This window comes from Dreissena polymorpha, chromosome 7 (genome assembly GCF_020536995.1).
Source record: "Dreissena polymorpha isolate Duluth1 chromosome 7, UMN_Dpol_1.0, whole genome shotgun sequence".
Classification (NCBI taxonomy): Eukaryota; Metazoa; Mollusca; class Bivalvia; order Myida; family Dreissenidae; genus Dreissena; species Dreissena polymorpha.
The window spans coordinates 60,680,386-60,698,437 of record NC_068361.1 but is presented as its reverse complement, the minus strand read 5'-3'; the positions used below and the strand labels follow the sequence as shown (position 1 = coordinate 60,698,437).

The following is an 18,052-nucleotide window of genomic DNA, read 5'->3' as shown; positions in this document are numbered from 1 at the left end:
ACAAATCGGTAAAAACAAACAAAAGTTTGTAATCAATATGGATATTTTCAGCTTGGTTGCTTATGATTAACAACAAATGCGAGACAGATTGCGACAAGGTTAACCCGTACGTAGGAAAACTTCTATTGTTGTTTTTTCATTTCCAACCTGTGAGAACAATGCACTGGTTTGCATTATCTGGATTTCGGTATCTCACACGAAATAGGTTTTCTCTTTAATCTCCCGGGATTTTATTTCCACTGCCTAATAAGTGTGAATGTTAATAATTACATCCCTATCTTCACAGGGAGTATCATAAGTGTGAACGTTAATCAAACAATGTGTCAACATTGTTTTGCTTTGTAAAAGAACACCTGGTGTATGAAAGGTGTAAGTTATTAATAAGAAACTGTAAGACGAAGTTATCATCTGCGCTTGTTCAATGATTCTAAGTGATGGAATCCAATTAACCATGTTTTTTACAACCAAGAATAAAAGAGTTTCGATGATGTTGCTTTCTAAGCACTTTCGCGTGTGAAACGCGATAACATAGGTGTTTGTTACAATATAACGATCAATAGACATGAACAAACATCTTAATGTACGATTACAAAATACTGGCATCCGTTCATAATTTTATGAAAACAATAACATTAAGTCTTTATTTTCTTCTGTCTTAATATCATGTCATATGTGTATGAACGGATTGATCGGAATTTTATAGATAATCTGCAAACAGCTTTATTTCGCAAAAAGTGAAAGGAAACGTAGTACGATCTTACTTGTAGTATTAACGACGGAATTTGCAAAACGTATTTGGTTAATCAGAATATGTCTCAAGTCACATGGGCGTATTTTCTCATCAAAATTCTGCGCTTACGTTAAACAGCAAGCGTAGTTATTTCAAAGCAATTAATAAAATGAAAATCTATTAAACTATAATGTGATATTTAGCTTTAGTTGTTGATCTATGCGTTTTTTATCTCAACTTATTCATAAAAACGTCTAAATGGAAGACAATTCTATTTGCATATGCAACTATACATTCATAACATAAAAACAGATTATAATAAATTTATTATAAAAATACACATTGCACCGACAGACACTTTGCAAATTAAGCCAATCATTTTGCCGGCTCAATCCTCAGACTTAAGCTCTGTTAGAAACGGTAGAACCGCAAAGAAAATTGCGACTGTTAACAAGAACCATCGAATCAGAATCCGATATGTACGAAGCAATTTCAATGAATGACGACTCATTACCATTGATTGAATTCAGCAAATATACAGGTTATTATTAAGACGTATTATACGAGCACATCTGGTCAAGTGTGAATACCCAAGTATTAAATGCATAAGGCAAAACATTATTATATCAGTTTATGTTTATAACGTCCGCACTAATTAACATAGAGCAACAACTTCAATTTGTCGACGAATCGTGGGACGCCGCTGAAACGGAATTCTTTGCATGGCAGGACAATACGACAAATTTATTTCGTTAGTAATGGCCTTCGGCCCAGAATACAATATACAGACATGCCACATTATGATACATGAGTTGGAAATAATTCTATGTTAAACTTTATACTTTTCGCATTAAGATATATATTAATAATGCTATTTTCTTCAATGTCAGATCATTTTTCATGTTCATTAGATTAATAAAATCGATTTGTTTTCCACTACACATAGGAAAAAGTGAATGTTACGTTCTTCGTTAAAATGTAGAACAATGAAATAATACATGAAATTCATTTTAAATGACACAAGTTATTTCTACAATAAGACAATTGGTACGATTATGCTCTATACCAAGAAGTCGTCAACTTTAAATAGGAAACTTATGGTTGAAACATCTGACTTTGCAAGTGATTGGCTATAGTAGAATGGTATTTTAAGAAAAAAACTATTTTTCTGGTTCAAGCAATATTTTATACATTCTATATGCTTCCCATCTAGACGAGTCGAAAATTGCTCAAATTGAGTGATTTGTCAAAAGTCAAAGATGATGTGCAAAAGACTATCTTTCGTCTACCACCTTTTTTCATTTTGCGATTCCGCTAATTAGAGTAATACTTTTGATACTATGACAAAATTCATTTTTCATTAGGATAATTCGAAGCAAATAGCGTTGAGTAAAAAGGGAATCTTTTAAAATGACAAAAGGTCAGATATGCAGCTATCAGATTTCCAAGTCATATAATTAACTAAACCAGAAATTACTTGAGACACAAACAACACAACATAATGTCACAAAATATAACGATAATAGTACAACCCTACAAATTATTCGATTGCCTCACGTTTGTAATGTTTTATAATGGTCAGGGTTTTTAATCGTCAAAAAACGCATATGATTGATGTGTGTGAACATGGAAAGTTTTCAGTATAACTGTTTTCCTCCCAAATATCTTAACTACAACGAAACTTTTAGGGACAACAATTTTGACATGGTGGTTTAAACAGTATTTTTAAAAATATTTTTAAAGCATCGAACGAATCATAAACGTATTTCGGATTGTGTGTTTGTCATTCATAATTGTTAACTTCGATAGGAATAAAATAATTCGTTACGGCAGGATTACGATTTCGTAAATCGGGTTTTGGGTCATAGTGGTTAGCATTCGATACAAACGCTATCAAAGAATAGTGTGGTTTAAAATACATTTCGATAATAGGGATGGAAAAACAGGAAATGGATTTCGACAAAGAGATGAAAGAACAGAAATTGAATATGTAGATCGTTGTAATTTTATTGTTATAACCAATGGATTAAAGTTGTCATTAAGGTCAATAAAATTTAGTTTTGTTTTGCTGCTGTATTTTTCTATTCATTTTTTACCAAGAAAATATCACATTCTCGATTCGTTTTTTAGTTCTTTTTATATTTTCAATAGGTAAGTATTAAATTGGACAATTCAAAGTGGAACAATTTTTACCTGACACAATCGGTGGTTATTCGGCAGTCTGGAATGTTGTGTACATGTAGCAGGCTCGACAAGAAAAATTATATTGTTATGTAAAATTAGCATTCGTCTTTGATAAAATGTGTCAACGGCATGAAGCAGGATAAATAGAAAACGTGGTTGGTGCCGAGATAGAGAACATTTATCCGGTTTGGCCCGAAGCTCGCCCAATTTTCTTTTTCTAAGCCTCACCGGATAAACTTTCTCCATCTCGGCCCAAACCTTGTATTCTCTTTATATAGTGTGATTTACGATGTCAAATGAATATAACTTTCAACGATGAAATCATGTTTGCATTCATTGTTGTTTGAAATTCATAATTTCACAAACAAATAAGGTGTTAAAACACATTTACTTGTTATTGTTAAATGAATATTATACTTTTAATATTTATATGCAGAAAATCAGTCTGGATAATGGCGAAATGTATGTCGGTACTGGTGCTTGTAATATGCTGTTTAATAGGCTGATACGACGATAATAAAAATCTTATAATAGGACATTCGCAGGGTGTCAATTGTCTATAAAATTCTTATTGATACTCTTACTAGGTAATAAACTCTCCGGAATGAGTATTCGCTAGTGATTCATTAAAAAGAATATTTCATTTTAACTTGTTAAACGTTTGCTTTGTGTTTTTTAACTAAACAGATTAGCAGGATATAAATAGATACATGTATATAGAAAAAAATACCGGTGTCTGTGTGTATTAATTTCGATAGGTCTGTTTACGTTTTTACCAATACCTTTATATCATATATACATGATAAAAACTATAAAAACCATGTGAAACTGAGAGCCCGAAGAGCCTTACATAATTTCATATCTTTCAGGTTTCGGGTTATTAAGTAACGTATTTTAAAATATTGTTTACGTTTCTATTTTCTATTCTATTTTATTATAAAAATTCTGACAGCTAGATAGATACTCGAAAAAAAATGTGCTTTAAGCATATTTTACAGCAACAAACATATACAGGTTGTTATCAAAATGTATCCAACGTTTAACAATAATCGTAAATTACTGCTAATATAATTGATTGTGATGTTTACAAGTATGAAGGCAATTAAATGTCTGGAAATAATAGAACACGCGCAATCACTGGAAACACTGTTCCCGAAGAAATGGCATTTGTTTCAGTGAAATGCAAACAGAGTAGAACTCGAACAAAAACAGAATTCAGAAATAAATAATAGACGCAATTTTGTTTATGACCAGAAGTATTGTTGTTGTTTTTTAGCAAACAATAAACGTGTAGCTTAAGTTGTTTTCAGATCAATTGCATTGAAGCTTATGCTTTTTTATGATACTGTCGAGACATTTACCAAGATAGAACAGTACGTGTTGTCCTTAGAGATGATCTTGCGAACGCTTTCAGAGCAGGGTTCGAATCATAGACCTCACAATCGCTAAGCGAATACCATATAAACTACCACACCGCGGCTTTCTGTGGTAACTTGCTTTACTTAATCAATATTGATTGCGATATATCGAAGGGCGACTGCATGACCACATTTAAAGCGAATTAAACATTTCCATTGATGATAAATAGCACATGTAGCACATACAAATTAAACAAATTTGGTACCAAGTCATTTGGTTGTGCGATCATATCTACATTATTAGTTAGTAAAAAAGTAATATAGCAAGTGCAATATGAAGATTCAAATGGTGTTTTTAGGAGAATTATTTTCAATTCCATTATTAAGTTAATATAAGATAATAAATATTATATCGCATTTCCAAACCTGCGTATCATGTTTATCGTAAAACTAGATCAATCCAAAATCTCATACTCAAAGTAAGCTAAAAAAGACATTTTTGAAAATATATTTTTATTCTTTGATATGCTATCCTTTCGCCATGCTAAATACCGACTCTATAAAACCATACCCGAGCCTTGTTTTGTTAAAACCTGGCTAAATGTATGTGTAGACAGTTTCTTCTCCTCTTAGCCTGTTCGGACTGCACAGGCTATTTCGAGTTTTTAATGTAAGTCTATAACATTGGGAGTATTACATATCTGACATTCCGGTATTTTCTGGCGTTAAGATGCTGTCAGCTATGTAAGATATTTTAATTGTTTGCACCAACACTTTTCTTTCATTTCTTAAAAAAGACAAAAAAAACTTTAAACGAATGGAATGGAAACCAGCCTTATTATTAAGCTTAAGATACGATGAAACTAGCATAGCATACAACATAAGGGTCAACGTGGTTTGGAATATTGATTGCCATGTTTATGCTAGCCATTTTTCACATTACATGTGATAGTGGGGAGAAATGTTTTTCTATACAACAGCAATCACGAAACAAACAAAAACATCGATAATAAATACAACAAAACACATGCTATGAATCATCAAAATGAAATCGTCCCAAGAATATACGCTTTAAAAACACCAACTCATTGTCGATTTGTGTATATATATATATATATAGTGAAATGAAAGAAAGGAGTTTAGCAACATCAGAATATATATATAGTGAAATGAAAGAAAGGAGTTAAGCAACATCAGAAATACATGTACATGTACATGGTATATATGGTGCAGAATTCAGTTACAATTTCGAGAAAACTAAACAATAAAGCGAATGGTTTTGCTAATTATTTCTTCTTTCAAGCACATCAGGTTAATTAATTGATAACCGATAGTCCAATCAGTATACAGGTCTAAAGAAGCAAATGCATTTATTCCATGGACGTAACGGGTAGCAATGAGTCGGATCGAGAACACTGAGTCGGATGGAGTATTTCTGTGTTGGGTTTTGTAATGACACAAATATAAGCATTAATCACAGTTAACATTCGATTCATTATTATAAATAAAGCGATAAATGATCAATGACGATATAACACGCACTACCAGAGAAATTGAACAACTCATATCCATAAAGACAAGTAATACAACTGGCATAAAAACTTCACATTTATCGTATATAATTATACATTTTTATAGAAGCAAATATTGGTGCTACTTTTGTATTTTTGATTGTCTACCTTAATTAGTGTCACATTATTTCACAATACATGTATTACAAAACGGTAACATTATATTGTTATTGTATGACATGTAACGAATAAAAGCCTTAAAGTGTTAACATAAATTATCAAAATCGTTCAACTGTCTAGTCAATTGTAAACAAAACAACTAAATTTTATATTTGCAATAAAATTCAGAATACCAATAAAACAACTTTTTTTGTACTCAAACTAACTAAATCGTATACAATTTCTACAATTACCTTGCAGTTGGACATGCTGACCTCGAAATAAATAGGCGTTTTCCTTTTCTCTCAAGTTAAAACCAAGCAAGGCATTCTTAAGATATCATCCGGGAACGACGTCGATATGGTTTGGACCGACAATCGGACAGGTTCAAAACACTTTTCCTCGACCTCCCTATTTATAAAGTGCACATGCATTGCAAATATATTGGTCTAACAAATGTTCATCATATATAGATTCGCAACTTTAAAAATTAAAAAGCCACATTATTTATAAAAGCATGCTGAAGTTTGGTATCGTTATCTTTTTATAGGGTAATGTGAATGCAATAAAGATTACAGCGTATGTATTTTATCAACCGTGAATTCCAATATATTTGCACACATCACGAAAACACGAGCATCATTTCAATAGATTTACATGAATTCCTAAATCGCAAAGAATATCAGCTATCATTATTTTATGCAAACTTCAATTGGTAGATTCAATAACAAGCGTTGTTTATACCTACGGGTTAAAAGCGTATTTTCTAACGTGTGTTATCATACAATCGCAAAATATCTCGTTTTTATTACCTACTGTTATATTCGCTCTATATAAACACGCTTAAAATGCGATCTTTAGAGTTCAAAAGTGTCAATATGTTGTGTGCTAGTTATTGTCAACGCTAACATATCGTGCATTTATAATGTATAACCCTTTCAAACCCGTTCTAATATGAATTAATTGCGTTACGCTCCGAAGTATGTGACGCCAATTACAGCAACATTCCATATGTGAGTACCAATATTCAAACAGCTACAACATAACTTAATATTTGTTTATTTATTTACTTGAACGACTATAGCTGGGTCCTTTACATTATAAGAATTTAAACTCTCTTAATTTAAGCTTAAACTAAGCGTAGTTATTTTTAAAAACAGAAAGCTGGACTATATTTAACAAAACTAAATACGGTCGTTGTGATACATAATTATACAGAACTATTAAGCGGTCTAATTTTTTAAGGAAATGTCTTAACCCTTACACTGAAAAACAAAGTCCATAATTAACATGTTGATAACTTAAGGTGCTTCCATTGAAAAAGGTATACATCATATTGTATCGTTGTTTGTGGTTTGTTGATAAATCTTCCAATATCCTTTAAGTTATACGACGAAATATTTACGACGCAGTACACTAATCACTGTCAGCCATGAAATTTTAGTGAAGCCTCGTTTGCAATTTTAATGCAAGTGCAAATGGCGTTGGACAACTAATAGTTTGTATCTGTTGATGTGAAAGGACAAACGAGCATTGTATTGTCTGTTCGCTATCTTATTTTATATGTTCAGAATATTCCTCCCTTTTAAATTATTAAATTATCATTTTCAAACAGATTGATTTTCATCAGACAGGATTAATGAACAAGAACGTATTATTTGCAGAAGCAATCCATTTTTAACATTTTAAACAAATATATTACATGTCAGAGAACTGTATATCAGTTCTGTAACTAATTGACTTTCAATTTAGCGAATAATTCGCACAGCGGCACCACAAAGGATTGGAGCCGTGGCAATTTGTTCTCCCTACATTTATAGTATTTATGGAGTGGTTTTTGTTCAACGTTTGTTTAAGTCTTTTTTTGTTTCAAGGCGTTAACCTGAATTTATTCATGGATGAGTCTTTGCTACATGTAATGTTTTCTGTATTGCGTTTAAATGTATGCCACTTAGTAATTGTATTAACTAAAAAACACCAATATATTAATATATTACTTAACAAAATCAGTTTCGTGTTGTCATAGTATTGTTCTTGAGCAACTTTTCATGAACAAAACACTTGTTTTGTGTGGGTTAAACATCCTCATCACAAATTTGAGAAAAGACATGCACTAATCCTTCTTATTCAATGATCGCTTATAGGTAATCGCTATGAAACTAGTGGCAACTGACTCGCCAAAAAGCACTGAAGACGCATACCGACGACGCCAGAGGTTTTATGTTAGACTGTACACAGGTCAGACCTTTTGCATTAAGGACGGATTTATTTATTGGCTTGTTCATTTTTTTCTAATATTGAACTCTATTTTTTGCGAAAACAAATAATTCCATTGCTGCATACCAAAAGCACGTGCTTAAGTGTCTCTTAAAACGTCTCTGTCACCATCGTTCTTACCGTGTAAAGTAAGCAATTATAACTTGCACATAGATGAGAGCAGCTGTCAAATGCACACATATACAATACATATACGAGTCGCGTTCTGAGGAAACTGGGCATAACGCTTGTGCGTAAAAAGTCGTCCCAAATTAGCCTGTGCGGACTGCAGGGACGACACTTCCCGCCTATACTTGATTTTCGGTAAGGAGGGACTTCCTTGAAACTAAAAATACCATAAAAGCGGAAAGTGTCATCCCTGATAAGCCTGTGCGGACTGCACATGCATTAAGCCCAGTTTTCTCAGAACAAGGCTCATATGTAAATTATGTATTGTAATTAACATTACCATGTTATATTTTATTAGAGTGCAATGGTCAGAAAAAATGAAACCAAAGTTTAACCTTACATACAATTTAATTATTTAAGTTATGCGCCTGTTCATGTTCATATTGAATATATTCGTCTCAATTTCAAACAAGGAAGCAGTATAGTATTGTGCGCTTGTGATCAATTGATGATTTTACCAAATGTGTGCCAAAGTACCATTTATACGTTAGGTACGATTAAATATAATAATAGCTGTTGCCATAACTTGATATTGTTTTTTTAACCAAAACCCTATGTTACGCTGGTAAACATCTATGTCCATAAAATAGACTGTCGAGCATGCTAAAATGGCATCAATTCAAAGGAAGAAAAATCATACCTATATAACGGCCTTATTCGTTCCATTTAAACATCTTCGGTATTCCTCATAATTATTAAACCGTGTTAACAAAAAAATCTGAACAAACACTAGACAGCTAAACAAACACATGTTATAACAACACGATCAATTTGACTTATAATTATATTGTCGATAAATCGTTAAGAATTGAAGCAAAAAGTAAAAGCACTTCAATAAGGATTAAAAACAAAATCAACTTAGCCTAATTCGGATACTGGGCTTCTTAAAAAGTGTTTTACTTAAATGTTATTTCAATGTATACTTTGCAGAAGGATTAACCGATAACCCTTTCAGAAATAGTTACCTTTTTAACGGTATATTTACGACTGAAAACACAAATCACTTGCAGAACTAGTCTCTCAGATAAGGTTTGCAATCCTCTTGCAGAGACATCCCGAAGTGCATAGGGCGTAAGACGAGTATGTATCTGTTGACTATAAGCAAGCTTCGTAAATCTGAATCTTACTGCTTATTTTACTTTTTATGCATAAGTGTGGCGCACCACCGTTCGCTTATATTCATTTATTTATGTGATTTAGGCTAATGAAAGCAATGCGATATGCCTTGTATTTGAATTATATAAATGTGAAATGTACAGTCCTAATTATCATTTCAATTTATAATTATGTCACTTTATAAACATATGGTGTGCTATATAACGGTCAAATTCAGAAAGGCGGAAACAAAAAACCAATAAAAAGCTTACTAGCAACTCTAAACATTTAGAGATCAACTGTATCAGATGTCAGAAGAATGAACATTGACAGAGGGCCTAATAGACCTTTTATTAAGATATTGATGCAACTAGCGGCACCGCAGCGTATTTGCTCCGTTATCAGATGTGTATCTTTCTACCATTATAGTATTAATGGACTGGTTATTGCGAGCTGTTTGTTATGGGATTGTCCTCTTTAACTATATGATATGGTTGTGGCATTTTCATTAGTAACGATATGTGACAGATATGCGTGATATGAGTCAAAATCATGCTCGAGGCAGCCAGGTGTGAATGATATAATATAATTTTTTAGATGGTTGAATGTTAATTCCGACGGTATATATTGTAGTATATGTCATAGTTTAAGTGCTGATGTTGTCTGAGTTATGTCAGTTCAGCAGCAAACAAGTGTTATGTATGAGAAAAACGCAACTTGTGAAAGTACATATTGTACCCGACTTTGCACTGGTTGACTGATAACAGAGAAAAACTAATCGCTGTAATTTTTATTTGTGTGTTATTAATATGTTAAAAGTCTGATCGCATATTTGTTACGTTTTTGGTATAAAATTGCATATGAGAACAATACTATAAGCAGTGTATATATTCATTTAGTTCATTATCATTTTAATAAGTAGTAGTTGTAGTAGATATAGTAGTTTTAGTACTATTATTACCATTATTGTATTTTCTTCATGAGTATTATAATTGTTTTTATTATTATCATTATTATTATTATTATTTTTATTATTACTATCATTATAATTATTATACGTCAGGTAAGCAAAGCTTACGTGACAAGTACTTTATGAGACACAAAAATGCCAACTTGTTTTAAATTCGTTGATCAAGCCGGTTCTTTGACATGCAGTAATCTTTTCTGTGGTTAGCATTTTTAGTGTGCAATGCCGTTTACGTTATTGGCAACTGTGTAGTAAACAGGCATAGAAGACACAGACACAAATGTCCAGGTGGATTTGTGTAAGATTATACACCGTCTAGACCGTTTGTATTAATCATTATAATGCAACAAATTATTGCACAATTATGCGGTGTTTATTTATTTATTTGAATTTTCATGTTCTAATATTATTGCTTTACGGAAACAAGTTATTATTTCGTGAGATATTATTTAATGATACGGCTTCAGTCAAAAAGCGCTTGTTCGACCGTCTCATATGCGTTTAACCACCAAAAGTATCGTGTAAAATAAACGATTATAACCATGAACATAGATGAGATCAGCTGCCTTATTCACATGATACATCGCATTAATTTTCTAAAAAAATACATGCAGGCAAAAACGTTAACTGGTATATTGCTCTTTAAATAAAATGTCAACGAAATAAAAAATGTTCACCTATTTATTCAAGTGTACTATCAATGCACAAGCAAGGCTTTTCACGGATTCCACATTTGTGAACAAGAAACTCAATTCATTTTTAGTATTCTGGCGTGTTGTAATAAATAAGAATCACGTGGTTTTAATAACTTTTCTCCGATTGTTATGTATATACATTTTCATTTTATGTATATTATTTAAATCACTTTACAAACAAAAAGGGCATTTTTATTGCTATGTTTTATTTTAAGTTTGCTTAATTTTGTTCCTTTTTGCGATTCTATGATGACATCAAATCCCAATAAAGCTTAAAGCATAATACATATCATAAAAACATTGTATGATGCATAAGGTATACGTGCATCGAATACGTCATTACAATAAATTGGAAAGGGCTTTTTATTCATAAGCTCTATGAATCCATTAATGCATCTTTGAATAAGGAAAGACGATTCACATAGTTAATACATCTTAAACAAGACTTATCTGTCATCGGAAACCAAAAAATATGTCATCAGTATGTGTTATATAGAGATAACGTTATGTGAAATAACCATCTAAATTTCAATTTTGTATATACGTGCTTACAAATGCTTGTTTGTTAACCAGTTTTATAAAAAAAATGTATGCGATTTTAAAAGTTAGTTGTATTTAAAAAAAAATACCTAACGCGATTTCCACTATTCTGCGCATTCAAAACGTGCACGCATGTGCAATACAACAGCATAGATAGAGATCTAAATAACCAAATAACATAAATTAACTTACTTGTATATATAACAACATAAATTGTTTGATTGTGCGAGTTTTTTATTTATTTTTAATTTTGTACTAGGTATTTCAGTGTCTGTAATGTTATATTAGCCACAAGAAACTAAATTTGCAAACACTTTTCGATGCAAAATTAACCGATATGTATGTCTGTAAAAGCTGATATTTTTCTTTTTGAATAAAATAAAAGAGGAGAATGGCCTAGCTTCAAATAATGGTAAACACAAACTTTTTTAAACATATTTATTTTAACATCACAGTAACCGTATTTTATTAACTAAATAGCGTTCTTGGGTGCGGACAAATCCAGTTTGGTAGCACATCGTTGATCAACTGAGCAAAATCGGCTTTATTGATTTATTCAACATTAAAATTTTTCCTTTGTGATTGTTTAAAATTTAATTTTGTTCACGTGTATGTTTTACCAATCCTGTCTAAACACACTCACACTAAATAACGTTCAAACCTGTTACTTTTATTTTCCTTGCTTGTGTTGACGGTAAACAAGTATACATTGTCGAAAAACACGTGTAATTCTTGGTTATATGTGAATTCTGAGTTTAGCCGCCATTTCATTTGTTAAAAGTGCCCCCTGAATTATATTTATATAACGTAAACGTATACTCTTAACTGCTTCCTTCTTAATCGCTTTATAATCTATAACAAGGTCGCCAAAGCATCTGGCAAATTATAAGTTCTGTGTTTCGAACACATTGTTTTATATTCCACATTTGTAACTGATTTATAAATATTCACTATTTTAGAAGACCAATACATAATATTTTACCATTCACACGTATCAAAGAAAATAACGAGAGTTGATGTGGAATTTGAATTTAAATTTAAATTGTATGACTGAACTGTCAAAACAATCTATAGGTGGCCTTTTTGCTTTACGTTGTAATACTCACTGATTTTCTTGATCAAAAGAGCGTGTATTAATATCAAATCACACTAAAAGCGCAATCTTATTGTTTCTGATTTATTGAAATAAGTGTTGTGTGTCTCATTAATTTCAAGTTTAATGCACATTGGTTGTGCATCAGGTCGTAGAACTGAAGCACCCTCCATCATGTATTGCACAACAATCGGGCGGAAGGATGACTCTTTTCTTGTGTAGTAAGCCGTTTATGCTGCTGTCGTACAATAGTGTTAAAGAATCATACTTTCCACACAGCTTTGAATAATATGATCTCAACAAATAAAGTAATCATGTAATACTATAATACTACATTATGACCAATTGTCTCAACTATATCCGTTGTATTATCTTGATAAACAAAAACAGCTTAAGCATCAGCGTCAATATCACCATCACCATATAAATGATCATCAACATCATCATACCATTACCACCATAAGGATTATCATCGCCATGACATCATTTCCATTAATATCCTTATCAGCATCACGACGAGCATTATTATTGCGGTAATTGCAACAAGAATGTGACTTCCGTTCGTTCCAATTGACAACAAAGAAAAAAAATTCTCACTACAATAGTTCTAAGTATGATCCATAAATGCGATCAATTATACTCTTAACTTAATTAAAAATCTTTGAATGTTGGTGCCATGAGTTAAAAAAACGTGACATGTTCCAACACATGGGGATCTCATAATTTCTAAAGAATTACGAAAAATGAAACGCACCGTTTGATGATATATACACAATGAATTACGCCAGAATTGGTGGTTCAGTTGTTACTAAAAATAAATCCAAGTTTCCATTCAAATTTCGTTTTAATTCCCATTCTTCTTTGTAACTGATTTGTATAATTTATAAAATGTGTGTTCAATATATCAAGTTCAATTGAACTGTGAAATAAAATAGTTTTATATGAAATACAAGTACCTTTGAAAAACTATTTTTGATCATAAAATACCATGGCATTATTCTAATTATTATGACAGGGAAAGTTTTTGTCCCATTATTAAGTCTCAATAAAAATATGTATATTTAGAGTGAAAAATGAGCATTGTCTGGAGACCGTTCTTTTCCTCTTTTATCGCGTATTAAAATGGTTTCCTTTGAATTATGATGGCGAATCCATTGCAAACAGGTGAATGGGTGTATTGGATGAAGTGTATGAAATAAGTGAGATGCGCGGTAACCTATGTTTCCGACGGCGACAGCGCTTGAGAGGAGCAGACAGTATCACAAGGCTATTTAAGTCCAGACACCGAGCGTTCGCTCGTGCAATATCGGATATTCAATGATACGCGCGCGGTGAAATCAGTAGTATCAAAAGAACAAACGAAGCTGTATAAGCATTACACCTAACGTGCAGTACTTTCAAGAATATTATATTGAATTATCAAGTTTGATACAACGTTTAATTTTTAAGGCTATTGCCAGAACAGGGTTAACGTTTTGTTAATGTTCTCAAAGGTGTGAACATTGTTGAGTGCCGCAGTTTGGATATTTAATAGAAAAGCCACAAGAAGAAATTCAAATCAAAATGTCTGGTGTGGATGCATTCATTGGCAGTTGGAGAGAAGAAGAGAAAGTTGGATTTGACGAAATGGCTTCAGCATTAGGTACTTAAGTTTTAAAATGAAAACCGCCTTCAAAATTACGGTTATTTCAAATAGAATGTATAGAACATATATATATTAATAACGAAACTCAGTAGATATAATGTTATCAACATCTGCTGTTCTTAAAGGCAATTGACCAATTATCTGGATTAGAGGGCAAAACAATACAATAAAACACTCAACATACGTAAGTCATGGTATTTACGTTAATGGATGGTTTATTCCTAAAATAGCGCCTAATATATTTACATGGAAGGTACGTTCTTAACTGTACGGCTTATTAAAGGTTAAGGTTGGTACTTTCATAACAATCCGCCTACTTTAATTACATGATAGTTATGGATAAGGAAATGACATTACAATCATGCCGTTTACAATTTTTCCTGTGATCTCTGTTATTAAATATTATTTAAGCATAACGTTTACGATTACATAATGCACGAAGATTAATATGAAATAATAGAGTTATGAGTGCTTTATAATTCAATCTAAACATAATGACATATTTTCTTTGAAAATTATTGAAGAAAAAAACAGAGGCTATATTTGCCTTAAAACAATATCGAAGAATGATACACTGGCATTAAAGCCACTACCTGTGAAATGGCTATTACTTGCCTGATCACAGATGTCAGATGACAAATCGCTTTAGGTAAACGTTAATGTGATATAAGGATATTTTCAGATTAATGGCATGTGTTTAGAACAAACGTCTCGCGGCAGATTGAAAAAGGTAAATCTGCACTAAATCAATTAGAAGAAATATTGGGAAAAGCTTAATTTATTGTTTTGTATTATATATTGAATAACACTAGTTGTATACTTGATATGTTCGAACCAACATTCGAGTTAGTTCGACTATAAACTAACAATATCAATTAATTACACAAGCCAATTAAAACAAATTGAATAAGTTTATCTGATTTAATAAGTAATGGGTATGGAAAATGTACAATCTTAAAAACAAGCTTTTGTTCATTTCTATACGCTTCGTACTTTGCTACTTTTAATATACTTTTAATGCAACCTTGAGGTTTCAACGTATAAGTCGTTATAATTAACACCGTTTATTGTAATAGTTCTTTAACGTTTGTTATCGTAAATTAATTTATACCTGCGCATACATTCTTCGTGATACGTGATAACTTCATGAACACACCTGGTGTTCTTTGACGAGATTGTAAAAGGTACAATAATATGATTCACGACATCAAATAGTGGATTGTCTTGAAAAAAATACACACACGTTTTGCTGCACACATTAACGACCTGCAATATAATGCAGGAACGTATCAACAAATACCGCGCATTCGAACGTACACAGTAATAGCGTGGAATGAAATGCCTGTGGTTATAAAAATGCGTAAGGAATTGCAGGCACGCATGCTGTGTTCTGTATTGCATCTACTCGTACGATTGCGAATTGCACATTGTGATCACTATTGTAAAATTCTGACTTCATAGGTTTGCACATTAACAAAGGAAAATACCTGTAAACATATCTGTTTCTAAATGCGCTTTACAGTAAATATATTTTACCATAACGAAATCGGTAACTAATATATCCTGAATAAATACGAAATTTATATTTGTTCATCCCACAATGTGTATTAATTATGAGAAAAATATATATCAACAATATAGCGTATTATTTCATGTGTAAATAAGTTCGTTGTTATTGATCTGATCATATTGCCATTCACTGGCGTTTTTCTCGTCAGGTTTGCCGATAGAGAAGAAGGAATTCTTTAAAAATGCAAGGACGGAAATCACGTACAAAAAAGACGGTGATCAGTGGGTGATAGACGTCGGCATGCAGGGAGTACCAGGTTCCAGAACCTTCCGCTTCAAACTCGGGGACCCTTATGAATCCGCCTCTATTGACGGCTCGCCTATGAAGGTTTGCAATATAACATCTCATCGTTTATTAAGTCACCAATTATTTTATACTTAATAACCTAGAGTCAGCCACGTTCAAACTTGTTGCCACGTTGCTGATGCGTGCGTTGTTTTTTTTAAATCAAAACTATAAAGAGTCATGAGTTAAAACGGAATAAACATGCGCTGGACCTTTATGACATGAATCACATTTCCTATAAGTTCAAGTACAGTACAAACAACATAATATCATGGTTTATTAATATGAAAGGTGCAAAAAGTATTTTCCTACATATTGAGAAACTTTCTTTTTAAACAGAGTGTAATGACGGCTGACGGTGATAGATTTGTGGAAAAGCATGTCGATGAAGGCTTGCAAGGGATGGAAATGCATATTTCTAGACATATAGAAGGCGGCAAAATGGTTGTGGTAAGCTATCGGCCTGGTCATTTTATGTCATAGGGTCTTCTACTTTTTTCTATTAATGAATTCCGTTACATTATTCGTAGACTAAACTATGCATAATAACATTAAGCACTTCATACTAAATACAAAATAAGTATTAACATCACGAAAGTACACTAACTGTTGTTTGTCTGTGTTCGTTAAGATTGAGCAAAGTATGGTATCACGCTGTGTTTACCTTTTCAGAAAATGGTTGAATGTTAGATTCAAACTTAGATTTTAAATTAATTTCTCCTTTCAGGTAACACAAATTGGTCTTCTGCAGATGAAATCCCAGTATTGCAGGATATAAAATGATGCATACAATCAAGCATTGCTTGAGCAAACTATAACAATCGTGTACGCTTGTTGCTGTCTTGTGGATTTTGTGTTGTGACGAATACTGAATGATTCGAATTTAGCTGAGATTAACAAAGTAAGTTAATGGCTAGAGTATGTGATAATAGCTAGAACATTGCTGTGCAATTGTGTTCAAAGAAGCATTTCAGCTTAAGGGTGTCCGACCTAAATGTTTAAAGAATATTATGTTAAATGCATATATTATTAACGTCTCTTGGAAACAAAAACGTCTCATCCGGTGAGAGACATTTATGAGACCAACAATTATAGTACATGTTCGTTCATTATGTTATTTATGTTCAATTGTAGCGCATTAAATCAATACTATAGGTCGCTTCTTTTCATTTAAGAATGCATATTTATTGTAAATCATGTATAAACAGCACCGTCGTGTTCATTCTTGTTTTCTCATTGCAATGTAAAACAGTAATAAACATGAAAACTTCTAGTTAAATTGATTTTTCTTAAAAACACATTTTGGAATATTCTGAAAGTATACGCTAGTCTTCCCATAAGAGTTTCAACGCATTAAAAATATTGCCCTTAAGTTAGTTGTCATATGAATTTCCAGGCTTAAAAGTTGTTAACGTATATATAAATCAGTTAAGGACATGCACATACATAATACTAGTATATTAACATATGTAGTCTCCATTGCTGTGATTGGACATTGAACAAATATACATACAATTTATTTTAAAGATAAATTAGGAATTGAAACACCAAGCCGATACGCAGCAGTTTTTTATAAGCATTTTATAGATAACCTAACGTAAGAGAAATTCATCTCTTGGTAATTTATTTTTAACAAATTTACCATATTTAAACAAACGTGTATATACAATATATATTACATATTTTCCTAATTATTTAAATATAAACGAAATTAAATTTAAGACGCGCAAGGAAGAGAGAAAACTAAATGTTTTATTATATTATTTAATATTGGC

At 32.0% G+C, this 18,052-nt stretch overlaps 1 protein-coding gene across 1 annotated transcript; it reads left to right on the top strand.

Annotated features, from left to right (window-relative positions):
• The first annotated feature begins 14,016 nt into the window (after positions 1–14,016).
• LOC127838135 (fatty acid-binding protein type 2-like) lies at positions 14,017–17,550 on the top strand. The gene is made up of 4 exons (XM_052365707.1): positions 14,017–14,419; positions 16,141–16,319; positions 16,617–16,727; positions 17,005–17,550. Exons 1-4 carry the CDS (start codon positions 14,341–14,343, stop codon positions 17,053–17,055), a joined length of 420 nt encoding a protein of 139 aa, XP_052221667.1. The 5' UTR covers positions 14,017–14,340; the 3' UTR covers positions 17,056–17,550.
• The last annotated feature ends 502 nt before the right edge of the window (positions 17,551–18,052 follow it).

What these genes read in the sequence shown, in the direction of transcription:
- LOC127838135 (XM_052365707.1), top strand. Translation starts at nt 14,341, where the DNA reads ATGTCTGGTGTGGATGCATTCATTGGCAGTTGGAGAGAAGAAGAGAAA. An exon ending in CGAAATGGCTTCAGCATTAG is followed by an intron (nt 14,420 to 16,140) that starts GTACTTAAGTTT and finishes TTTTCTCGTCAG; the next exon opens with GTTTGCCGATAGAGAAGAAG. An exon ending in AAGGCGGCAAAATGGTTGTG is followed by an intron (nt 16,728 to 17,004) that starts GTAAGCTATCGG and finishes TTCTCCTTTCAG; the next exon opens with GTAACACAAATTGGTCTTCT.